General features: G+C 43.5%; 1 protein-coding gene across 1 annotated transcript; it reads right to left on the bottom strand.

Moving 5' to 3' along the window:
* Positions 1–5,073: 5,073 nt before the first annotated feature.
* Positions 5,074–14,911, bottom strand: SMNDC1 (survival motor neuron domain containing 1). Its single transcript, XM_054163703.1, has 6 exons — positions 14,799–14,911; positions 13,973–14,092; positions 9,396–9,538; positions 7,551–7,712; positions 6,147–6,300; positions 5,074–5,389 (listed from the first exon to the last, which is right to left on the bottom strand). The coding sequence occupies exons 2-6, from the start codon at positions 14,090–14,092 to the stop codon at positions 5,252–5,254; spliced, it is 717 nt and encodes a 238-aa protein (XP_054019678.1). The 5' UTR covers positions 14,799–14,911; the 3' UTR covers positions 5,074–5,251.
* Between the last annotated feature and the right edge of the window lie 12,029 nt (positions 14,912–26,940).

The following is a 26,940-nucleotide window of genomic DNA, read 5'->3' as shown; positions in this document are numbered from 1 at the left end:
TGTTCCATGACAGGGCTAAAGGATTGTGGCATTTCTTACTGCCTTCCAGCACGCAGTAGCTCAAGCATGCCTTCTCCATGAAGTGATAGTTACAGGGGTGGCTTGAGAGGAGACAGATTTATCATCCATCTGATCCCACTCACAATGATTCCCGATGAAAGAAACACTAGTGAGCCAGAAAGCTACTCCATGCATGTGCAGCCAGCTTTGGGCTTAATTCACCCCTTCCATGAGGGCTCATCGATGTGGCTGTTGCAGCAGGGCTGTGTTTCAGCAGGGATTAATTTTGATCTTCAGGGACATTGTGGCAAAGCAGGAATTTGAAGCATTTTATTGTGGTTTTAACATTGGGGTTGCTAGTCTGAATGTACATAGACCTAGTTCATGACTTGGACTAGTAGCACTCTAGCTAGTGCTTGGTTTAGCTGAGCCCTAGGAAGTTCTTTCCATTTAGCCTCTTTTCAAAAACACTTGTCTCAAAATAATGAATTGTTTTGGATCTCCTCCTGAAGGACTTAATAGGGAAATGTAACAGCTCTTTCCTCTCCTGGAGTGGTGAACAACTGTACAAAATAGCACTTACTGCCCTAGGGAATACATCTTCAGCAGGTCTGATAAAAATGTCAGGTTTTAAACTTGGCATGACTCGCATTCCTCACAGGGAACTTCTCTTTGGAAGGTAACATCACCTTTCAGTCTAGGTAAGAGCAAGGCATTTCTGTCAGCGTCCATCTGGGAAAGCTTTGCACAGACCAAGGAACCATTGTGAGTTCCGTGTGGGAAGGTAATTGCTTTACAAAAGGGACTTGATGTGAGTGCTTTGGTGCAGCAGAGCCTTCAGCCCAAGGCCAGGGTTTTGATGTGTCAGCAAAGTTGCTTAACCAGGTCATATGTTAACAGGTAGTCAGACTGGGTATGTGGCAGGGATGTTTACCATCTTTCTCATGCAAGTGTTCCTCCTTATTTTGCAATTTTAAGTCAAACTTCTTAGAGCTCAGGTAAGGATTGGACAGACTGCAATGCAAGGAGCAGCACCAGCTGCAAGGTAGTGGAAGATTTTCCTTCATCTCAGGCTGTTGTGGGACATGAAGCTGATTCAGGTGAGTGAAACATCAATGAGCAATATAGAAGCTTGCTACCAGTTTTGCCTTCTAAACATCTCCAGCACAAAATTGCAGTCTTCTGAGTTAAAGTCCTTTTTTTGTATTTACAAACCTCTGAGAGCAGGCATCTACAGAGCTAAGAGACAGCACTCTGGCAGAAGGGAAAGCAAAAGAGAAGTGGATTGCTGTGACTGTGAAAATTCAACATTGCTGCCCTAAGGCTTCTAAATACTTAAAGTGTTTGAGCAGGCCCAGATTTGAGTCCAGTTTGTGCTGTTTAATCTCCACACTAGATCACAACTGGCACAAGAATGAGGCTATACTGGATGAAGCATTCCTTGTAGTAACTTAAGAGGAGATGTGTAGCCCATGCTAGTCACCTTGCAGTGCCCTTACCTGAAAAGGACAAAGCTCTGTTCTACAACAAATACCCTTTCCACAATGGCTCTAACTTTTCCTCTGCCACTTCAGTGTTTCTAAGCAATGTTTGCTTTAGAGTGGGAGTTGCCGGTAGTGGGGTAGGTGCTTATCCTGCTTTCTGAGAGAGGCCTGGAAGTCCATGTGGAGCATGAGCTCTGAAAAAGCAGATTTCTCATTGTTTAGAGCACCTAATAAAACTCAACAAACCAACCCAAACACTCCCACACATTTCAGGTCCCCTCAGCATTTGTAAAATAAGTAAGTAACATTTTGTGTGTTGTTCTGGCAGTCACCAGCATTGCTTAACTCATTTGTGTTTTAATATGTGAGGAAGTGAGCCAAAGCCAGACTGGACATGAACCTGCCAATGAGGAAACAGCATAAAAAACCCTTAAGAACAAAATCCAAGTGCCCCAAGGAATGGCTGTGTGGCCAAGACAAGAGTTTGGGTGTTTGTGGGGTTTTTAATTAAATAATTTACTCTCAAAATCCTCTTTTCCATAGAGCAGCCCACCCCAGCCACAGTGCCATCACTGTGTGCCTAGTCCAGGTGAGACATTTAAGGCTAATGCATATGAAAACTTTTCTTTCAGTGTTTGCAGTGCCCAACAGTGGAGTTACAGGTGAAGTTCATTAGACAACCCAGAGGGTAGGAGAGGCGAGTGGCAGTTACTGAAGGTACTGAGTTTTGCTTATTTATTCCCTTTGGAAAGGCTCAGCAAAAGTGAAGTCCAAGAGACCAACAGGTTTTAACTTGGGCTGGACTGCCTGTTACAGTGAGGTAGGCTCACACCCACATTGCATTCTAATGATGTGCTGCACCTCAAGCTCTCTTCAGGACTAGTGACCAAACAGTCCTGTGATAGACCATTTACTAGACCAGAAAATGAGCACCTGTAGTGCAGAGCAGATAGGGATTAAGGCTCGCTGGAGAAAGAAAGTTTTTTTCCTTTCTGTTTTCTAAAGAACAGGTGGAGTTAAGGAAAAGCCCACATGGTTTCCTGACAACTCCAGTTCTGCACAGTAAGGAGTGTTTCAGCTCTAACTTCAGGAAGATGCTCCTTTTGGACAGTGAGGAGAGAGGGTATTGCTGTATCCCAGCCATCTGTGAAAGACAACAGGTGACCTTCCCCCACGCTCAGTTGCCAGTGTTGCAGGACTATCATCTATTTAATGTCACTGCTGAGACTTGTGTCTGCAAGGGGGCAGGCTGTAGTAGAAATTCCCTTTCCAGAAAGCAGAAGGGTCAGATTATTTTCAATTTATGCACAACAGAATACAACTCCCCTGCTCCCAGTGAAGATGAGGAGCCAAGCAAAAGCTATTTTATCACGCCCTACCTTGATGTACTTTGGTGCAGGACATTCTGTGCAGCAGGTTCTGTATTTGCTGCTTTCCCCCCCACCATGCAGACTTTCACTTTGCCAAGTGCCAAAGTCAAGGGAGGTGATTCTCCCCCTCTACTCAGCTCTGGTGAGACCCCACCTGGAGTACTGGGGCCAGTTCTGGAGCCCCTATTACAAGAGGGATTTGGACATGCTGGAACGTGTCCGGAGAAGGGCCACAAGGATGAGCAGAGGGCTGGAGCACCTCTCCTATAAGGACAGACTGAAGGAGTTGGGGCTGTTCAGTCTGGAGAAGGGAAGGCTCCGAGATGACCTTATGGTGGCTTTCCAGTATCTGAAGGGGGCTACAAGAAGGCTGGGGAGGGACTTCTCAGGATATCAGGTAGTGATAGGACTAGGGGGAATGGAATGAGGCTGGAGGTGGGGAGATTCAGGCTGGACGTGAGGAGGAAGTTCTTCACCGTGAGAGTGGTGAAGCCCTGGAATGGGTTGTCCAGGGAGGTGGTTGGGGCACCGTCCCTGGAGGTGTCTAAGACCAGGCTGGATGAGGCTCTGGTCAGCCTGATCTAGTATGGGGTGTCCCTGCCCATGGCAGGGGGGAGTGAAACTAGATGATCCTTGTGGTCCCTTCCATTGACTGATACTATGATACTAAGTGTATCCAGCAGATTTTAAACACTTTATTTAATAAAAGTTAAACATACAAAACTGAAATTAACACACTTTGTATTCATAAAAATCACCTTCTCCCATTATAGGAAGAACCTTTTCCTATGTATGGATTCTAAACTACCAGTTGTAGAGTTTAGCTTGAGTTGTGACTCAGGTAACTGATGGACACTTCCACCAATCAGTGCATCAACAATTGCTGACGTGACCTGATCTAGTTAACAAATTACAAAATGAGCTACATTAACATAATATACAGGGAAATAATGGTCAGGGTTAATGGACAAGAAACACCCTTCAATTATCTAATGGGGGGGAGGGGGGAACCAGCTGATGTCCTCCTGTCCATTAACTCGGCCCTAGATTTTACAAAAATAATATCTACATTGTATACAGGGCTACCCATTCGCTGCGTGAAACACGGCGGGGCGGAGATGGCACCGCTACCAGGAGTGAGAGAACGAGGAACAGAGGAAAGCAAATCACAGAGGAAATACAGAAAGCAAGAGCTCTTACACCTGGTTTCCTGAACAGAACAGAAGGGGCTCAGCAGCACTGCAATACAGCTGAAGTTACACCCAACACTAGGGCCGGTGGGTTATACAAGGGCAGGATCTTCAGACTGGCCTTTACTCGCTCTCAGCTAAGTGGGATCTAGGCATTTGCGTCCGCTGTGCTGCAGCTCTACTCGACTGGAAGGAGGAGGCCAAGACATGAGCTGCTGTGGTGTACTCCAGGTCAGTCACTGTACCATAAACCTGTAAGATCTGCAAGAGGGGAGGGGATGGCTCCTTTCCAAAGCATAACCATTTGTGCTCCCCAAGTCTCTCGTCCTTGGGGAGGGGCAGGGTGTATAGTTACAAGGGTGCTGCTTTGAAAAGGAAGTCTCAAGAGCTTGTCCTATATTTTTTCTGGTTACATTTTAGTAAGTTCTGATGAAAATCTGATGGATTAAGGGGGGAAAAAAAAAAAAGAAAAGAAAAAAATAGTGTCTCCTCTGCTTAGCTTCTAGCACAGGAAATGCAGACTGGCATTCAAGTTCATTTGTTTCTAGCACATGAATCATCATCAGTAATAAAGTTCTGTCAGCCCTGTTCTGCCCTCATTTGCAGCTGTACAAATCAAACTTCAGTGGACTTGTAAGGGAGTCATTTAGAACTTCCTTAGCAATTCCATGCTCCTGTAAGCTCTGATGGAGTCTAGCTCTCTCCCAGAGCTGCAGCAGCTCTGTAGTGCTGAGCTTGTGGTCGAGACAGCAGACAGCACTGTGACTACAAAACAAGGGAGGCTGTTAAGGTGCCATTTTTATACCACCACTTTTCTTAAGGGGGAAAAAAAACAACAACAACCAAAAACAAATAAACCCCAACAACAACTAAACTTCACTACTGGTATGAATGGAAGGTTCCAGAGATAAAAGCTGCAGATAACTACTGCTTTCAAAGTAACAGGTAACAGCAGTTCATGAAAGCATTTACCTGCAGAATGGATTTTAATGCAACTACAACAAAAAAAAGTTTAATGACTTGGGGGGGGGAGGGGTGTCAAATCAATATCTGGGGATTTAAGGCTTGTATCAGCTGAAGCCAAAGTGATGGTGACAAAATGGGACTATTTGCTATGTGCTAACAAATAATTTACTTTTAGAAAAATATAATGATAAAAAGATAAGTGTAAAGCCCTGCAGAGATGAAATTCCACCTTTTCCCCCTGTTACTGAGGCATCAAATGCCTAACATTGTATTTGGAGGTATCTTGATACTGTGTCATAGGTTTGTCTGCAATTCCGCACGTTCCAACTCCAACTTTGCCAGTTACACTCTCAGGGGAGGCAAAAATACTCCTCTTTACCTGCAAATGGAACAGAAAATGCCATTTCTGAATAATTACTTACTTGCTGTTAAAAAACCAACAAACCAACCAACCAAGAACATCAAGCAAACATTACCCTTGGAAGTGTTTCAAACCCTTCCACTTCTTAACTCCATAGACAGGATGTTTTCTAAAGGCTGGCTCACCCATGACATGCAATCAGCAAGTGAGACAACAGAGCTGGGAGCTTCCTGGCACTCCAGTACTGAATGTGACCATGGTACTGAGGACCTTGGGTCAGGCCAATAAGAAATTAAATCTGCCACTCTCAAGGTGATTTCTGTCTTACAAACAATTATTAGAAGTTTTACCACTATGTCCAGCAGCTCTCAGTCAAACCATGATGAAAATTAAATAAGGCTTTAAAATGTCCTTGCTGCCCTTCCTGCACTCTCCTTGCTGTTCCAGAGCAATTACTTAGAGCTTGCCAGGTCATAAACATGGCAAGCAGGCAGGCTTGGACAGGCCCTCAAGTTCTACGCTCCAACAGGTAGTACCTGACAACTGACAGTGACCCCAGCTCTCCAAGCCAAGTGCAAGCTCAGCCTCTTAAGAGCAGCAGCCCCCTGAAGTCATCCAGGCCTTTTCAGTGTACAGAATACCCAGCTGCACACTTCAGAATCCCAAAGATGAACCCCATTTAAATTAAATCCCATTTAGAAACACATCCTCTCTCCCAAAGTACCACACAGAAATGTAGGCCCTGTTACTGACATAGTAACAAACCCAAACAAACCTGGCCTTTTTTGTTTTTAGAGTAGGCTCTGTTGTTAAATTGTTGCCACTTGACTTTCTGGTCCTCTCGTTCTTGTTCGAGTTCTTTAATTCTCTGAGCTTTTTTCAAAGCTTTCTTCTTTTTATACTCTCGTTGCTGGGCTATCATCTCTTTTCTAGAGGGAAGGAAAAAAAGGCATTTTGTTTGTACCTTTGCCTGTAAGAAACTAAAACCCCTGTTAGACAGAAGTGCACAATAGTTTTCTATTAATGTATGACAGAAAAAGCAGCTTGGGTATATTCTTCACTGATAGATAAAGAGAAATTAACCCCCCAGTCTTTCTATATATAAACATTATATTGCTTGTTTATATAGGTGGGGGTTGGTCTTGTCTCCCAGGCAGCCAGCACCAGAACAAGAGGACACAGTCTGAAGCTGCACCAGGGGAAGTTTAGGTGAGGAGAAAGTTCTTCACAGAAAGAGTAATTGGCCATTGGAATGTGCTGCCCTGCGTGGTGGTGGAGTCCCCATCCCTGCAGGTGTTCAAGAAAAGATTGGACCTGGCACTTGAAGCCATAGTTTAGTTGTCATGAGGTGTTAGGCATTAGCTAATAGGTTGGACTTGATGATCTCTGAGGTTTTTTCTATATTTGGGCATATGAACAACCACCACCACCTGACTAAGACAATGCCCAATACAGCAACCTATGGCACTGCACGCTACTTGTTTCTGAAACGGAGAATGGAACTGTCCATCAGCACTTCCATACTTCAGAAACATCTAAGATCTGAAAAAATTAAACAGCCCCTTTGTGTGAAAAGCCTAAACTTTTCTGTAGGTCTGCATGACTCAGGCTATCAAGTGTTAGGCAGCAATGGAAGGAAAAGTTACTTTGCTAAGAAGAAAGTTCAAGGAGTGGATCTATGCCATAATGCAGCACCTCTCAGAGCAATGTCTCAGGAATGAAATCATTGCCTATAACAAACTCTGAAATTGTACTGCCTCTCCCCCTAAGAAAAAACCAAAACAACCAAACCCATCTTGGGTTTAGCCTCTACAAACACCTTTCTATGTTAGACACAGCAGGATACTGGGTAAAGCACATGTACCCAGCTTTTTTTGGCTTACAAGCTTGGGAGAGCATAAGCTAAGTAAAACAAAGTCCACCACACCATCTTGCCAGGATACGTACCACACAATGCCAGCCACAATAATCTACCAAACACGATCTGCTACACGGATTTAAGACCCTTTTTGAAGATATTAAAGAGATGCAAATTTTTCAAAAATGAGGTAAAATTTCATTAATGAAATTTGACATCTGTGGAGGGGGGAAAAACCCAACCAAACAGCAAACAAAACCCACAAACGAACAACAACAAACCCCGAAGGAGCTTTCAGACCTCTGCCTCTGTATCACTTACTTGGACATGGGTTTGTTGCCACTGTCCTCTTTTGCTTTTCTTCCCTCTTCCACAGGCTTTAGGTTGAACAGAGGTGTCACTTCAGCGTTGCCATAGCCAGCAAACGTGACCGCAGCTGTTCCGTTCTCCTCATCTATTTCTTCAATCTCAGCTTCATAACACCTGTAAAGATATCATGGCTGTAAGCATGTGAGTAAAGCTTGAATACTCAGCCCTTCAACACCTACACTGTCAGCCAGCTAATGGCATTAAGCAAAAAATTTGCAAACATTGGCCTTCCTTTTCAGGGACAATGCACAAATCTTACCAAGAGATTATTTTCTTAAAGGGATTCAAGTACAAAGACTGGAATCTGCTGTAGCTGACCTTCAGCATCAAGAGGCAATGGCCTCATAGTTAGACTAATGATTAATGCTGAGGCCAATTTAACCAAACACCCTGATTTGGTTCTAGTTCTGGCAGGTCATGGGATTAAAAAAGACAGATGACCCAACAAGCCACTGCACTCACAGAAGAGCCTTTCAAGGAATTCACAGAGGAGTCTTGCAAAATGTCAGCTCATAAGACCAAAGCTTTGCTTCTGTTTTTCTCTATGCAAAAAAACCACTAATGAAAAAAATGAAGGTTTTAAAATATTCCCTCTTCAAATTTATAAAATTAGAAGCTTTCTTAGTGCTTTAAAATGTCAGCTTTTAAAGTTGAGCAGAAATCCATCCATTTCACATTCAGGTGTGTGAAACTTTTCGGCCAAACTGTCCTCATAACGGGAATGAGGAAAGAAAAAGACAAGTGGCATTTCCAAAATGATTTTAAACAACTGTGTCTAAATTTAGTGCAAAAAGATAGAGCTAAAGCAAACAGAAGAATGAAACAGATGTTTCAGGAACAATATTCCAGGTAACATTAACCAAATTAATTTCTTGTGCAATTTTACTGAGCCAACATCGTGAGCTGAGTTAGATGAAAATAGATGGAAATCCAAACTGAATGAGGCAAAAAGTATTAATCTCTGGCTAGTTCTTCATGAAACACTGGTCACTTAAGAAATGTTGCAACAGAGGGTTAAAAAGAAGCAACTCCATTAAGTCCAGTAAGGACCACTTCAGTGGACACTGGTACATTCTTCCCCAACCTCTACTCAACTAACCCAGTGATCAGGGGGAAAAAAAGTGACCCAGTGGTGACCTAAGACAGCAAGACTCAATGTTCAAATTCCTCCACAAAAGCATGTTATTTAATCTGCAACAGAAAAACTGTTCACTGTTTGTTTTCTACCCAACACATCAACAGCTATGTCAATATTTGTGTGTGGGGTTACTAGAGTGTTAACACAAGACTAAATGCAAAAGGTTGATTACTTCTGTATTTACACCACACAGCTAGTTATCTCATGGCTAAAAGCAGTATTTCCAATTAAAAATAATTTCCAATCAGAGGCACAAGCTGAGATACAGCAAGGATTTTTTCCTGATAGCAAGCAATAACACATATATGAATGTAATGATAAATTATGAATTCTACATCCTGAAAACCTTCACAAAAGACTGCTCTGATAGATCAATTCATGAAAGTCTGCCATATATTACATTAATAAATGGTAAGTTACTCAAGCTACTTTACTTTTAGAAGGTTAATGACACCCAAGGCATTTCTAGACAATGCCTCCACATCCCTCTGCTTTTATCTAAAGTACTGACCTTTAAGAGAGTACAATGATAGCTAATATCATATTTATTTCCTAGTTTCTTCTTGCTTTTAGTAACCCTAGATGCAGTTCAAACTGAATTAAAGTCTCTTACCATTGAACTATTTCATGTAACTGTTAGAGAAGTTTTCTACACTTACTGTCCATCCTCACTCCATATTGCCATGCACCTATCTCCAACCTTCCAGGAGTGACTGGGCAGAGCAGAAGCAGAACTGTCAGAACTTGTAAGAGTTTCCGAAGGTTGCGTTGAAAGAAGATCTTTGGTTAGTTCTATGACTTCCTATAAAAGACAAAAGACCCACAAAGAATAATTTCTTGAACTCTGTTACCATGCACATTTTTATCCCAAGCTTATTGGTTTGGTTTTACTGAAGCTGCTGTATTAAATTCACCGCTGAGGCAGAGTGGTCTAAGTTTGGGTTGGCTTTTTAGTCATTTAAAAATGATGTAAGGTAAATAGATCCCTAAAAAGGTGGATGCAGTGAAGTTCCCCATTTCAAAGAGTCACCTGTTATTTTTATAGCTTTTCTTTCTAGATGAATTGTTCATTCATAGGCACAAAGGCCTCAATAATTAGCAACAAAATAAAAATCAATGTGACTGCACACGTGGCTGCACATGATGTTAGTTATTGACCAGAAAACCCACACGTGGGCAGAGCAAGTGTTCAGCAGGGCAGTGCTCTAAAGACAAAACCTTAAAGGACTTAATGCTGCTATTGTCTCTGTAGCTGGCAGTTTCTTCCATCCCTTCCCCTTTGGGCTAGCTGGATAAATTATGTATATAACCTCTAAAACATGTGACACTACAACTGCAGCATTTCTAAGTCATTAAATGTTTTTCAGTTTACTCAAAATTACGTGGCTTGCCTGATCTGAAGCACCTGAAGCCAGGGTGGGTAAGTACATTCCACCACTGCCACCCTGTAAAGCCTTCTTTCACAGAAAGTATTTAGATGCATATTTAAAAAAAAAAAACCAAAAACACCACCAAAAAAAGTGTCTTTAAAAAAAAAAAAATCTTTCCTTAAGTCATTTTGATGCAAGTGTTAGTTCTCCTCTAAATTCCCTGACCACAAGATTTCAGGTCAGGCCCTCCCTTACTAATCCAACAAGACAAATAACAATTATTCCCAGACAGGAATAAGCAAAAGCCACCCTCTCCCCCCCCCCCAACTTCCTGTCAACATTACAGTCTCACTCTGCACAATCAGGACCGATGGTTCTCACTAGCGTTTCTAGTCAAAGGAGTCAGCACCTAAAAGGCCTTTTAAACTTTCTGTACAATGCAAAGCAACTCAATAGTCCTCGAAGGAGAAAAATATTTCAGTTTGAGTATCTTGGCATAAACCCATCACTCTCCCAACAGTAAATAGGAGGAGGTTACAAGACGAACAACATTCAAATGAGGCTCAGTGGAGCCTAAGCTTTCCTCTCAGTCTCACATCCTGTTCAGCTGTGGGCGTGCGAGCACTAGCTCAGGAAAAAGCAGCAAAGCTGACCTTTTTCACTGCCTTAGAGGATCAGGAGCAGTTCCCAAATATGTGAACACCACAACTTATACACATTTTTATCTGATGCAGCTGGCATGAATGGAATTAACAAGTTTGCTTCTGCTTAATGTCTGAATTTCCAACACCCTCTGCTCTTTTAGAGGTACAGCTAGTAAGTGCACTAGTAAGCACAATCAGTAGTAACCATAAGCACAGAAACATGCTTCCAATTACTTCTGCTCCTGTGGTCTCCATTCTCTGTACTACTACAGCTGGCCCAGAACAGGTTTTGTTTATCAAGTTACTCAATTAGAGAGTGCTTCACAAAACACACAGCATTAACCTAGTTTCCCCTCCCACACACAAACTATTCTTCAGCATACAGAAAGCTGTATTCTGCAAATCCAAGAGACACCATGGTTTGGAACAGCTATCTTGTTTCAGCAGGTCAAATACATCAGGCACAAGCTACCTGACAGCGAGCGATTCAGCTACACAGACTACACCAGTAACACAAAACTGTTGACTTGTTCTTGCCACAGTCATCGTTGGCTTATTGTAGAACTCAGATGTGAATCATTTCAGACAAGTCTATCATTACAATTCTTTACATTTTCTCAAGTCACTTATACACCAGGCAAACTTTTCATAAAACAGCAAACCTTTGGTAAAAATCTTCATCTGATATCTAAGTATCATAGTGCTAAGCACACAAGAAACATTCATTTTATTGTAACTCATGAGGCAGTTCTAAAGTCTTTAACAGACCAGCTTGTTCAAAGGCAATTTCTGAGCACAACTGAAACTGCCACAGCAACTCAGTACAGACAAATGAGCTGAGCAGGGCAGCACAGCTTGCTGCCACATCCCTGAGACATGAAGATATGACCCAGAGAGTTAGAATTTCCTGACTTTTTTCCCTGACCAACTGGTCTTTACAAACCAGACCGAGCCCTACGCTCCAGAACACGATGCCCACCATCTCCAATTACAGAAGATGACAGCTACTATCAGTTCTACTTGACACAAAAGGTAAGGTTGGTTCTTGGATGCATGGACACTGTCTTAGAAGTGCTTCAGTGAAAAAGGGAAAAGCTCAGCTTTCACAAAACAATACTTAGAAGAATTTTTATCTCAAAACTCAGGAACAAGCTAAGTATATCACAGTATCACCAACGTTGGAAGAGACCTCAAAGATCTTGATGATCCAACCTGTCACCACAAACCTCATGACTAGACCATGGCACCAAGTGCCATATCCAATCCCCTCTTGAACCCCTCCAGTGACAGTGACTCCACCACCTCCCTGGGCAGCCCATTCCAATGACAAATGACTCTCTCAGTGCAGAACTTTCTCCTCACCTCAAGCCTAAACTTCCCCTGGCACAGCTTGAGACTGTGTCCTCTTGTTCTGGTTGCTACAGAGAAGAGACCAACCCCTTCCTGGCTACAACCATCCTTCAGGTAGTTGTAGACAGCAATGAGATCTCCCCTGAGCCTCCTCTTCTCCAGGCTAAACAATCCCAGCTCACTCAGCCTCTCTTCATAGGGCTTGTGCTCAAGGCCTCTCCCCAGCCTTGTTGCCCTTCTCTGGACACGCTGAAGTGTCTCAATGTCCTTCTTAAACTGAGGGGCCCAGAACTGGACACAGGACTCAAGGTGTGGCCTAACCAGTGCAGAGTACAGGGGCATAATGACTTCCCTGCTCCTGTTGGCTACACTATTCCTAATGCAGGCCAGGATGCCATTGGCCCTCTTGGCCACCTGGGCACCCTGCTGGCTCATGTTTAGGCGGTTGTCAATCAGCATCCCCAGGTCCCTTTCTGCTTGGCAGCTCTCCAGCCACTAGTGCCGTCCCTATTTGCAAAGGGAAAGAAAAACCTTTCAACAACATAGTAACAATCCTTTGGACCAGACAGCAAGCTGTCCAGTTGGGACACCGAAGCATCAAACCCATTTCTACAACTGCTTGGTCGGCAATATATTAAGTCCGCAAAACATTGTCATTTTCAAGGTGGAACATAGGGATAGCAAACCTTTTGGGGACGAAAGTGTAAAGATCTTCCCCATTCTGTGCAGAAAGCTTTTATTAAAAAGTTTGCAAGTTGTCCTTTCACATCAATGATCTCTGCATATCAAAGACGAGGTCGTGTTGGTATCGGAAATATCATCCCATATGGGCTTTGCTGTGCATTTTAAAAATATAAACATATACACATGCTTTTAACAGTGTACAATGAAGGACATCAAGATGATCTATAAAGTGCTTTGTGGGCACAAAGCCTCTGTAGTTTAAGAGAAATTCTAGAGAACTGAGGCATACTCTGGTTGAAGCATCGCTTTTACTGCCGTTACCTCCACACACAACAGCGGTGACTCAAATCTTGACCTGGATGGTTTTAAGGTATTGGAAGATCTAGTAGCTAAAGCAATCCACAACAGAAATTAAGCAGCATCTTGCACTCTTGTGACAAATTTTAACAGTGGTGCTGGGGTTGTCTCATATGCCAATGTGTCTTGATGTGCACAAGAATCAGAAGACCACTTATCAATGTAAAATTAGGCTGGTGGTCTTCTTGCCACTCAACAATACCCTAAAGATCAGAAATGGCCTTCAGCTCTTAGGAATGCAGCATGCTCTTAAATGCTTAAAAAACTGCAGATGGCCAAGAAAGGACACAGCTCTCTTCTTTCTTATATAAAATCATAACAAAATCAAGAGTTAGCTATACCAGGAACACTGAACTACATCCTAACATCTGAATTTCCAGCAATAGCAATGCAAATGAATAAACAGATTCCGGATCAAAGGCATTGACAACTCAAAAGCAGGCAGAAAAGCATAACATTAAGCCCAACCATCTGGCTTTAGCATTGCTACAAGCAACAACAACAAAAATAATTCTGAGAAATAACAGTTAAAAACTAAAGAAAATCAGACAGTGCAGACAGCACTGGCATATCTGTCATCATTCTAGCTAATGTTTGTAGCAGAAGAATTTGCTATGAATTAGTACCTATTTTATACTCATATATGAGAGGTTTAAAATAGCCCAGATTTAATTTTTTTCCCCAAACCAACCCTACCATAATTGTATCAAGTTATGTCAAAAGTAATAGAGCCACCAAATGTCTATTTTTGTCACAATGCCAATATTAGGAAAGGTGAAGCACTTCCAAAAGACCATAAGTTTTCAGCTACTCATATCCTCGAGTTCTCACCTGTAAGTCTTTCTTCAGTTTTAGTAAGTCTTCATTTTCTGCATTCCCAGATAAGGCAGCCTCAACTTGCTGAAGCTGAGCTTTGTAGCTAGCTAACTGCTTAGCAAGGTCTTCTGACATCTGCAAGAAACACAGGGGCACAGCACATCAAAACAACAGGCTTGCCCTTTTTAATCAAGTACTGTTGTGCGAGTAAAGTGAAACTGACAAGTAACAGTAAGAATACCAGTGAAGTGTTAAAAATACAACTCACTACGTTCCCGTAATGCACTCTTTGAATATAAAGAGCTGCTCACCTTGATGGTTGTTTTTTTTTTTGTTCAACTACTGCCACCAAGATACTTCTGAATAAAGGAACGCTTGAACACGTGCCTGTGCGTGCACCGGGAAAACACGTTATCTTACATTACGAAACCAGCAGGGCCTTTAGCCAGCGCCAGAATTACCCACATCTTCAGAAAACTACAGTTTTCCCCTCTGGCTGCCACCAGCCTCAGCCGGAATCATGTGCGGCACCCATAGAACGGCCACTCCCGGTGTGTTCCCAGCAGCTAACCGCCTGGCGCCAGGGCCCGCGGCGGCAAGTCCTGCCTAACGCCACCCGCTTCCTGTCGGATTGAGCCGTACGCCTCGGGGCGCCGCGGAACAGCGAGGATGTAGAGCCTGGCCGGTGAGGGCAGGCCCGCGCCGAAGAACAGGCCTAGGCTCAGGTTAAGCCGAGGCCTAGGCCTGGACCTAGGCCCAAGTTTCCTCAGATCCGTAAGGACAAGACCGCCAACGGACAGAAAAGGACGCGCGGAGCCGACCAGCAGCCACTGATTCTCACCTCGTCGGAGGTACGGGGCCCAGGCCGGGCCGGGGGGAAGAGCGGAGTGACGCCGCTCACGATCCCGTCGGGCCAAAGCCGCTTCCGTCTCCTTCGCCGGGGGTAGGGGCGGGGCAAAGGCCCGGCGCGCAGCGGCGCTCGCGAGAGCACCCAACCGGTCACGTGCTACCGGCGCGCGGTGTTGGTCGGCCGAGCGCCTCCGCCGCTTCACGTGGTCTCCGGGTCACGTGGGGCGTTACCACCGCCGCCTTGCGAGTCGTGGGGCGGGCGCGCGGGCGCTCCGTCTGGCGGGGGGGAACTTGCGGCGCGTGGCGTCGGGGAAGGGTCCTGGGCGGCGGAGCGGAGCGGGCTGGGGCCAGCCGTTGCCAGCCGTTGCCAGCCGTTGCCAGCCGTTGCCAGCCGTTGCCTCCCGTTGCCTCTGACGGACGTGTCTCTGGCCTAGCTGCGCTGTGCTGGGGCAGGAGGTCCCCTGGGCAAAAGGGGTTTCCCTAAGGGCTCTCTTGTGTGCTGGCGAGTCCCGTGCGAGGAGAAGCTAGCAGCAAACGGCCCTGGCCCTCCTTCCTGCCGCTGTGCCGGGCCGGGTGCGAGCTGCCCTGTCTCTTCGCCTCGGCTGCCCTGATAGGGTTGGCATGAGTGGAAATGTCCCGCTTTTGAGCAAGCTTTAGGTCTTTGTTCTCAGAGCAGTGATGTCAGGTCACTGATGTCTAGCTGTTTGCTGCGGGAGGGGGTCTGAGACCCCTGACGCTTGCTCGCAGCTTGGTTCGTGGCGGTATCAAACATAATGATTTCTGGCTGATTAAGTGATATTAGAGCAAGGCAAAAGTCGGTGCTAATCAATTAGAAGAGTCTTAAGTTTCGCTATTTGCGCTTCCAGCAGGACAACAAAGGAGAAGGTAAAACTGTGGCTTTGTCAAGCCTGTGACAGGAAGGGGAAAAGTACTTCCTGGTGGAAACCCTGTAATTAATTTGACCGTGACCCTGCGAACTAGGCAAATTAAGCTGGCACCCAAAAAGTGTCTTAATAGTACCAGGAGCACTGGCGTCTCCTGCATACATCCTGTCCCTCGTGGTTGTCAGCATGCAGGTCTTCAGGGGAAGGTGATTTCATTGGAGTGTCTGTGTTTGTTTACATATCAAGTGTTCTGTGACGCTTGGTTTACGTCCTCAGAGGATATCCTGACCGAGGACAAAAGGCACGTCTCCATCTTTGTGTGTGACTTGGTAATTAAAATACACTCTTCAGAGGCTGCTTGGCAGTGAGAGGCTGAAATGCACAATCTGTTTGGCTCAAAAGAATACTGGGAGGCAAGTTGGTTACAATGTTTGACAGAAAAATAGTATACAGTATTCCAAAATGATTGGAATGCCCAATTGGCTAAAAGATAAAGGTATAATTACCTTTAAAAGATTTTTTTTGGTTTGGGTTTTTTTCTTGGTTTGTTTAGCTCAGGATACCGCCTTTTTAGACACTGTTTCAACACATCTTTCAAACACATTGTGCTACTTACCTGAAGACAAGCCAGACCTTGAAACAATTGACCTTTAATGCTTATAGTTTGGAAATTCTTACTAATTGCATCCTTAAAACTGGATTTGTCTTCACCCATTGTTTTTTTCCCTATGCTTTGACTAAAGAAGTTCTTTTAAGCTCTACTGGGGAAATCTTCAGTGTAAGCAGGACATCTTCCTGCTACCTTACAGATGACAATTTTTAAACTCTTAGGTTTTACAGTTCATTAAACAGCTGGTGTTAGGAAGATTCTCTGCAGAGTAGCACATTAGCACCCTTTAAAACAATACCCATTTTTTGGCCAACATTCTTTTTGTATATGTTAGGAGATCAAAGCAGGTCCAGGTCTGTTTGTGCTATGTCTGAATGTTTCTGACTCTGTCCGGTGCTTTCACCTTATCCATAGGGATCAGAGTAGATACCAAAACTATCTTTTCATACATCCTTACTTTTTGCACTGCAGTGCAGTATTACAGCTCCATTATTTACAGGCTACAGTTGATACTGTCTTCCTGGAGTTTATACATCACATTTTTTCATATGTAGAACTCTATAGTGTAGTTTATTGCCAAATGAAGGCATGTGAATTGACCACAATATTTCGTCACAAATGCCGCAGAACTTGTTTCCTTAACTTAGAAAGAAAAGGCAACTCGATCACCTTTCACCTAAGCCAGACTCTGTGGCCACTAACGTTGAGGCTCTCAGCTGTAATTCCTAGTGGGAAGCTGTCTAATGGATGTGACTACTTGGGGAACACCAGGGAAAATTGGTGCAGCAGGGAGCTCACCACGTGCTTGCTGTGGGGCAACAGTTAGTGGAGTGGGAGGGGTGATACTCTCTCGTGAAGGGGTCAGCTTGTTGAGCAGGAGAGGTTTCTAACAACCAGTATAGCAGAACGTACCTTGGGGCACAGAAAAGGGCTACCTGTCTTCAAGGCAAAATAGTTCACAGTTGAAAGAGACAGTGGTACATCCTGCAGCCGTGCTTGGCTTGACCAGGAGGTGGTAGTGGTGCTGCAGAAGACATCTGTGTCAACAGACTGTTTTAACTAGCAACACGGGAAACTTCCTCTGTTGTAGCTCCACAATTATGTCTCTGCTGTATTATTTTTATAGCTAATGCTAATGGGAACCTCTTTCTGAAGTTAATTTTGAAGATAGCTGGAACTATACAGTCTTTTGAAATGTGCACAAGTTACAATGAAGAAGTACACTTAAATCAGCAATTTTCTGCATTCCTTAATGTTAAATCCCAAAGCAGTTCAGGGTCAGAACTCGGAGTGCTCAGAAGCAGCTAAAGCCATAAAGACATTATTATATCCAAATAGCTTAATGTCCCTCTTTTTCCACTTTGTCTGTATGGATGAATTGTACTTAGCACAGGGACCTAGTCTAGCAAAAAAATGGCTTCTGCAACAAAACAATGTGCCCTGATGACAGAAATTGCAATCCAAGTCTAGGCCAAAATGGAGAGGCTGGAATTTTTAGGCTTTTCTGGTAGGCTGGCTGCCTGCCTGGCAGGCATTGCCCTGCTAGCAGGAAAGTATGTAAGGCTCAACCGCCATTGGTATGTTGACTTGAATCAAACCTTCAAGAAAACACTGTCTTAATACCTGAATTTGGAGTGTTGTTTCCCTGAAGATGCATGTTGGGGTTTTTTTTTTCTTTCACTTGACCTGTGCCTCTAAGGAAAATAAGCTTTATTTTCTAACTTGTTTTACCTTTGGTCATCACAGGCAGAGCTGTCAGCTTTGACCATAAATGCAGTTATGCAATATTTCCCATTATGAGACATCTTTTTTATTGTTGCTCCTGCAAAACTCATTTCAATAGGCTGCCTTTTTCCTCCCTGCACTGGCTGCTTGACTCTGTCTGAACTTTGGAAATCTTCAGCAGTTAGACTCTTACAAAATCAAGTCACAGAAAGAAATGCTGTTTGGCCAGGCACACAATTAAAATGTACAGCTGCTCTGCTGGGAGGTGCAAGTGCCTGTTTGCTTTTAAAGCACAGGCTCAAAACCTGTTAGAGAAAGACTGCATGTTTAAAAGTTTTGGGTTTGCTCTTCTGCTCTCCTGAAATTTGGCCTGTGAGCTTTTGAACTACCTGTTTACCTAGAAGTTTGTGTGGAAGTGAAGTCAGGCAGGTGAGCACGTGCACATTTCCTACCTTAAAACTCTGCAGCGCCACTAGCCGACTCAGATTATGGTGCTAAGTAAAGAAACTGAGAGCTTAAACATGATCTGTGCTGTCTGTCATTGCAGTAATTACACCCCATCCATGGAAAAAAAGGCACAGTGACTAAAACTGAGGAGAAAAAGTGAATCAGAAGTGCATGAGTAGTAAAAGTCAGGGTGGGGCAGCATGGAGATAAGGAGAAAATGTCAGAATTGGGAAGAATGGACTGAAATCTCACATCCATTAGGACATCATCTGCTTTAGAAGAATCTGAGGCTCTTGGATTGCCATTCCTCTGCAACTGCCAGCTTGCAAGAGCTGACGAGATGCTGGCTTATGTGGGAAATGACAAGCTGCCAGTGTGATCATCTACTTCACTGGCACAAGCTGCAGGTCCATTTGATAGGTCTTCATCAGGCCCACATGATACACAGGCAGTATTTTCAGCTTAAAGTGAGTCTTCAGCTGGGAGCTATATGCCAAGTCAAGGTGCAGCTTCTTTCTCTGAAGCATTCTGCTATCTGTATCAGGGGGCATGTCAGAGTTGGAGGCGTGGGTACTTTAGAAGAAGGCAGCTGTAGATGCCTGTTCTTTTTGGGGTGCCAAAAAGCCTATTGCTGACACTCCTTATGTCCAGAAGCAGTTTAAATGGCAGGAAAGTTGAGAAGGTGAGGAGAGTTTGGAAAGTGAGGGAGCAAGGGCCACTGCAGTGGGCAGGGGAGCCTGGGAGGATTAGCAGAGGAGGGTGAAGCAATGAGCTAGCAGTGTGGGAGGTTTGGGAAGCAGGAACTCGAGGTTAATATGGGAACAGCGTGGGGGTATTTTGTATTTGTGTGTGGGGAGGGACCTGGGAAGCAAGCAATAAGGCAGACTGTTGTGATGGATTGTGTAAGTTCTGTGGTAGTGAGGGTAGAAAAAGGGCATTGTATGCATAAGGAGAGGGGCACTTGTAATAAGTGCATGACTGGAGAGGGAAAGGGAATGTTAGGTGCAGCTGACAGCAATGGCAATTGTGTGTGTGTTCCCCAGTACAAGGTTTCTGCCAGCTGCATGCTATGCAAGGGCTTTGTGACAGACAGTTAACAGTCACCCACAAAGAGCTGGGTGTCTGCTCTGGGCTGGTGAGCTGCTCTGCCGTATCCTGCATCTGCAGCTGGGTGCTGTCAGTCTGTGGTGTTCCACCCACATGGGAGCTGTGAGCTCCTGGTCTGAGCGCTCTGTTCAGAACACAGGCTCTACAAAAATCAAGGCTGTGTAATTAAAGATGGGCTCTTGTTTTTAAGTCCTGTATCTGATGAATTTTTAAAGAAAAGTGAACTGAAAGAAGATGAAGAGAGCTATGCAAGAAGGCTACTGATTACAGTTATAAAGATCTGGATTTACTCTTGTGTGTAGGAGTGTCAACACAGTGTGAGTGAGGTATGTGAGTGAAAAAGAAAGCTCAGAGTGTAGACTTAGATCTAATTGCCCCATGGGACTTGTAATTGTGAAGTGACCAAAGTAGCTCTGATTCAACTGTAGGTAATTCTGCTGCCACTGGGGCATGCTTAGATTGCTTTTAGGAACTGTCATACATTCCTAGGCTTTGAAGAATCATAGCCTCTTGGGTTGGGGCAACTACCACTCCTGATCAGTGTTACTTGGGCCATATGAGTAGTTTTTAGGGGTGGTCAGAAATAGGAAGCAGGAATTTGAGACAGTGCTACTTATTTATAAAGAGGGTTCTGATTATTTGCTGCATCTCCTGAAGTTAACATTGGAACTTTAATTAGTCACTCAAACACCTTTGGACCTTGGTATCTCTGTTGCTTTACCCTCCCACAGAACAAGGGATCATAAAGCTACCTTCTGTTGTAGAAATGAATACTTAAAGCTGCAACTGTGCTTAAGTGAAAACCAGTGAGAAAATGAAGAATTCTATCTTTAAAATAGAATTTGAGGAGTCTGTGGCAAATAGTGAGTTCTGATGACATATAACCAGGTTGTCAATGTCTGGCATCAGAGCAATATCAAGGACTCTTGAAGACTGACTTTGTCATCATAATCTGCTTCTCTCATGAGACCCTCAAAGCTGCCCACAGTTACCATGCTTAAGACTGAACTATGTTAAGGTTGTATTTGCTAACTACACCACACGTGAACCTTTAAAAACATCACCTAAGGTGTAGTAGCTGCAGAATTCACATGCATTAATGTGCCCTCTTCACCAAAGTAAATAGAATGTGCAATTTGCTTAAAATGCAAAATATGCCCATTGCTGTTCCAAACTTTTTCAGCCTTCATTTTACTGACAGACTTTCAAACACATTTTCCTCAAGTGAGAGAATTTCTGGAGTATGCCCGTAGCAGTGAGAGGTGGCAACCACCCATCCTGTGATGTGAATGAACTTGTTAGATGTTCCATTCTACACCATGTTAGTCACTACTTGAGCAGCAAGGCTGCTTTCATGTGGTTTAGCATCCTGTTCCTGGTAATCAGAGTGTTGTCTCATGTCCTACAGCTGATCCAATGCTTAGCGAAACTGAAAGTCCTTCTACAGATGTTTCCTCTGAAAATGAAACTGAAATGTCTCAACAGTAGTTTTTTTCCATGTCCTTGTTTCCAGATGAAGTCAGTTTGGATCCTTGGCCAGCAAATGGTGCTTTTCATAGGCCCTGATAAGAGGATATCAACTGGGTGCTTAGAACTTTACCAATAATTCTGTGTCACCCAAGTATTAAAAAACCCCACAAAACCCCAACAAACAAACAAAAACAATGAAGCCACTGGTTTATATTTGTTCAAATGCTGAATTTCATGTAAAAATATTATGGTGTCCATCTTAATGTGATGAGGAAAGCAAGATCACAGGTTACCAAGAGTACACAAATATGTAAGAGATTTGAAAGCTTAACTACATTATTCTTGTTGACAGAGAGATATGAGTACCATGTTTAGCCTCTGGGGAAAATTTTACTCATTGTATATTGGCTAAAAAAATCTATGGAATGCTTTTGGGGTTTATTTTTCCTTCAGAGTTTTTAGCAATTTCATCTTGCTCTTCTGAAGTGCCACACTCTCTACATCTTTATGTACAAAGGAGAGAAGGTATAGTTGATAAAAAGAACGTGTCCAGAGAAGGGCCACGAGGATGAGCAGAGGGCTGGAGCACCTCTCCTATAAGGACAGACTGAAGGAGTTGGGGCTGTTCAGTCTGGAGAAGAGAAGGCTCTGAGGTGACCTAATTGTGGCCTTCCAGTATCTGAAGGGGACCTACAAGAAGGCTGGGGAGGGACTTCTCAGGATTTCAGGTAGTGATAGGACTAGGGGGAATGGAATGAAGCTGAAGGTGGGGAGATTCAGGCTGGATGTGAGGAGGAAGTTCTTCACCGTGAGAGTGGTGAAGCCCTGGAATGGGTTGTCCAGGGAGGTGGTTGAGGCCCCGTCCCTGGAGGTGTTTAAGCTCAGGCTGGATGAGGCTCTGGCCAGCCTGATCTAGTGTGGGGTGTCCCTGCCCATGGCAGAGGGGTTGGAACTAGGTGATCCTTGTGGTCCCTTCCAACCCTGACTGATACTATGATACTATATATTGTGCTGTTTCATATGCTGCATTTTGTCTGTTAGGATTCTGATTCCTCATGCTATGCTCCCTTTGTGAGAAGGTGTCAGTTCTTCAGTGTAGTTATAGATCCAAAATCCTTCCAAAGCTTTAGGGCTGCAGGAGCATTTATGACTTAGCTGAGTGCATTGCTGATTCAAGGATAGGTTATGGATTCTGATTAGGTCATCTGAAATTATGGAGAAGTTTGTCCTCATCTTGGTCAAGCCTATTCCCATAATTTTGTGAGAGGGTAAAATATGCTTTTTTGGTGGGATTCAACCTCGTGCTGTTAGCAACAGAGAGACCTTCAAACAAAAGGCAACAAGATGATGATTATTGTCAGTGACCATTATAATGGGTATTATTTGATGCTATTACAGTAGCGTCTGATACTGAGCCTGAGATCACACTAATTATTGAGATGCAGCCTACTTTTCTCTGAGTTTTCAGGTTTGTGCCAGGTCAGTGATGTTCTGGACTTTTACAGAAGAGGTTCTGATGAGCATGTGTAGACAAACACCTGTTCTTCCCACGTACTGCAGGAGGATCTGATGTGTGGGTTTTAAGTGAATATGGGAAGGCACAGTGTTTTACAGTGCAAGTGAAGATGGACAGCTAATCAGCTAAAGTGCACCTGAGAGCTGAGCATTCTGAATTTGAAAACTTGGATGGGTTTTAAATATCCTTTTTTTTTTAAGCATCAGTCTCACAATCTTCTTGGGATTTACCAGCCAAGCAAATAAACATGAAAAGCTAAATATGGATCCAAACAGCTGCAAGCAGTGCTACACAGATTTTTATCTAGAGCTGCAGAGCAGATTTCTTACGTGGCTAACCTTTTTCCTTTCTCTGTCTTCCCTCCCACGCCTAATGAAACTATTCAGCTTTGAAATGTTGGAAGGCCACATACCTGAAGCAGCAGTGGGCTTGTTTAAACATAATTTTCTGGCATTAGTTTTATGGGTCCAGATATGACTAATAAGGAAGTTTCTTCATTCAAAGTTCGTGGATGACCAATTTGTACTAGCATGAGGAACAAAGCTGGTATGAGGAGGTCATGTCGCCCAGGGAGCAATTCAATCCCCAGCGTGAGTCATCATACTGATATCTTAAGCCACAGGGAGAAAACCTGCTAGCAAAACTCAAACATAAGTTTTTTTCCTGTCTTTTATTATTACTATTTTTTTAGCTATTTCCAAGCAGGATTATTTCACTAACACTCATGGTGTTAATATGTCTAGATTTAGAGCATTTCATTTGGGCTCTCCACCTCCCTTTTATTGTATTAGGATGAAGACAGTAGCTGCCTGGTAAATCAGAATAGGATGCATAGGAAATGCCATTTGCATATCTCTAAATGAGTTTTCACAGCATTTCTTTGGTTTTTTTTAGTCACTTTGAGGATTTGAATATACACTGCAGCAGCAGAGAAGGTAGAGGTTTTTGTGGTGTTGAATGATGTTTTCCTTCCAGACAGAGTGTTTCCTTTGGAGCTAGAGAGCAGGCACAGCACAACATAATTAATTGTATCAAATGATTGCACATCAGAAATTCATACTGATAATATTAGTGAGGCTAAAGGCAGTAAATGCACCTCTAGCTGTGATGCACATAGACTCATGCTATATCACGGGCTTCTTTACAGTATGGTTGCGGTGAGCATGGAGAGTAGTTTGCTCCAACTCTCCTCTCGGGATCATGGCGGAAATCAGAAGGGCAGGATATTTGCAGTAGATAAAGCTTTTAGTGGCATCTTCAATTAAGTCAGTAGATCTTTCCTAATTCTATTTCCAGCTGCAGTAAAAACTCCCTACCAGTAGATGATGATGCTTTTCAAAGGATGAAACCATCTGAAAGATTTAATCTGGGTAATATGTAAAACCAGTAACAGAATCAGAGATCAATAAAATATAGACATGGTTTCAGACTAATGTAAAACAAGACCAAAATAGGCTGTGATATAATTTTAAAGCTAACCTTGAGGGAGCTGTTGTCAGGAACTCTGGTGCAGAGTGGTTGAAATATTAGATCAGCTTTGTTAATCTTTTCTTCTTCTTTTTCTCAGTGAAACCTCTTGGGAAATAATCTTTCAAGATTTCTTAGGAGCATCCGAGCAGGGATACACTATTGTTTTTGAAGCCCTAAATCACTGGATAAGTCTCTGAATGAGTCCTACCACTGATTGTATCATATTAATTGAATTTTCTTTTGGAGCTACACACAATTCTGGATAGTTTAGTTGCATTTACCTGGTATTAAAGGACTCCATGTGTCTAATGAGACCAGTTAAGAACCTTCTACAGTTTGTTGATTGGTGAAATTTGTTGAAAGCAGAGAGGGAAAATTTGTCATAAGTAGATGTCAGTATCCCTAGGACAGAAACAGGAAGAGAGGAAGGAGAATATAGAATAATAGAAGGAAGGAAATTAGATGTGGTTTAATCTACAGCTGGGAGTTAACAGTTTGTGTTCTGCTGCAGGAAGGAGTGCAAAATTAAATCAATGTATAGTGCATGTCACGTGGACATGCTAAACTGAATTAAATGTATATTCACCTCACAAGAAACAGAAGAGTCTTGTGGAGCTGTTTGTTTTCATTAGGCAAATTTGCCTCTGTGTTTGTCTCCAAAGTGGAAAACAATGTAAGCAAGCATTGAGACTTCACTGTCTGCTTCACTATCATGTGCTTTTGTGTAAAAACCTGTTTAACAGAGATTGTGAGTTTGTTTAGGAGCTGTTCCTGTAATAACATACCTTTTAAGTGCAACTAATGCAATTTTTACTTTACAGTTTGCTCTCCTTGAGTGTTTTTTGTTTGGTTTTGTTGTTTTTCCATTAAGATAGACTTCCTGTTGAGGTAACTTCAAGTATGTCTGTAGTTCACTTGATTGGAGAAAAGTCTCTGACATGTCCCTTGGGAAGAAAGGATACTGACCATTGAGAAAGCAGTGTCGTTCACACAGGTAGCATAAGGATATAGGCATTGGTGGAAGAGCTCTCCATGTCTAAATAGCAACCATATTTAGGGTGTGTGTAAAGCCAGATGTAAGGTGCAGAGGAGCTGAGTGCTTTAGGGTTTTAAAGGCTGGGTGAATATTTAAGCTCTTTAGGAATCCTGTGTTTCTGGCTTCATACTGTGGTTCACGTGGTCAGGTTTGTTTCCTTTTGCTTTGTGCAAGCCTCTCAAAACAGGATGTGCAGCTAACTCATGCACACACCTTGTGTTCAGACTTTGCTCAAGCTTGTGAGGAACGGTAACAGATCAGATTCACGGTGTTCATTTGGTGATTTGATGTCAGCAGTTATTGACATTTGTCATGGAAGAACTGGGCTTTGCTACACCAGGTCATCAAGGCAGGAGATTTTTAGGGATTACATGGAGAGGGTAACTTAAAACCTGGAGGCCTGAGTTATTGCTAGGGCTTTTATTTCGCTAGGGATTTGCAGTTTAACCCTGGGCAAAGTTCCTTACCCCTTGTCCTCGCTCCCCATCTACAGAGTGGGCACACCACAGGGGTAGAAGCAAACACACGCAGAAGTACTGCCAGCTGAGGAAGCTTCTCTGCTGGAACAGAGCAGGAAATAATAAAGAGGAGGAATGAAATATATGAAGTAATGAAAGGAGGGTGCTTGGTCGTTCATCTAAGTCATTTAGTTTACCCATTGCCTCCTGAAATAGCATCAAGTCAGCATGACGCATGCTCTGCTGTCTTGTGGCCCACATAACATATGTTGATGTACAAGCTGCGAGCACCCCGTTCCTCTTCCCTAACACAGTTGGCAGCTCTCTGCTGCCTTTGTGCATGCTGTCGCAGTCTGACCCTCGTGTTCCAAAGGGGCAGGTGGAGCAGGTGGTGACGTGGGGATGACGGAGCCAGGAGCTCCTGAAGCACACAACTTCAGGGTGTTTCAACTTACAGAAGAAATTAATATACATCAGGTAGATCTGCAGCTGTAAGTGAAGCTGTGGGACACTTCTACAACCATGACTAATCCTGCGCATGCTGTGACTCAGCTAGTGAGGCATTTATCAGGAAAGGTCCCAGAGCACTCACTTATAAACCAATAAATAAAAACATCTTGTTTTCTGTAACACACAGAATTACTGAATCTAATTTTGTCCTCTCTCCTCTACCCCTTCAAAATAAGCCACCCAAATGTTTTTAACTGTGCAAGGGAGGGAATGTCATTTGTAGTAAACACGCCCTTTGCCTCAAATTCGCATGTGTTTGCCTCCTGTTTCCAAGTTCAAAATCTCCTAACTCTGAATCCTGATTGACTCCAAACTATTTTGTAAAAACCTGGGTTTTTTTTTTAATCTGCTTTATGGTTTCTGAGCTGCGTGGTGGTGAAACCAGATGTAATTCATCGTGTTTTGGTAAGCCATACATGTTGGCTGAGGATAGTTAGAAAAGACTGTAAGGCACAGGGTGGGTTTTATAGACTTGGTAACAGAACTTAAAATAAGTATATTGCTCATGGTTTGGTTACTCCATAATTAAAAGAGAAAAGGCATCAAGAAATTCTAGTCTCAATCCAAACTTGGCTGCCTGGGCACACTGCTGGCTCATGCTTAGGCCCAGGCAGCCAAGAGGGCCAATGGCATCCTGGCCTGCATCAAGAACAGTGTGGCCAGCAGGAGCAGGGAGGTCATTCTGCCCCTGTACACTGCACTGGTTAGGCCGCACCTCGAGTACTGTGTCCAGTTCTGGGCCCCTCAGTTTAGGAAGGATGTTGACTTGCTGGAACGAGTCCAGAGAAGGGCAATGAAGTTGGTGAGGGGTTTGAAACACAAGCCCTATGAGGAGAGGCTGAGGGAGCTGGGGTTGCTTAGCCTGGAGAAGAGGAGACTCAGGGGTGACCTTATTACTCTC

Source organism: Dryobates pubescens, chromosome 8 (genome assembly GCF_014839835.1).
Source record: "Dryobates pubescens isolate bDryPub1 chromosome 8, bDryPub1.pri, whole genome shotgun sequence".
NCBI lineage: Eukaryota > Metazoa > Chordata > Aves > Piciformes > Picidae > Dryobates > Dryobates pubescens.
This window is presented reverse-complemented; position numbering and strand designations above follow the sequence as displayed.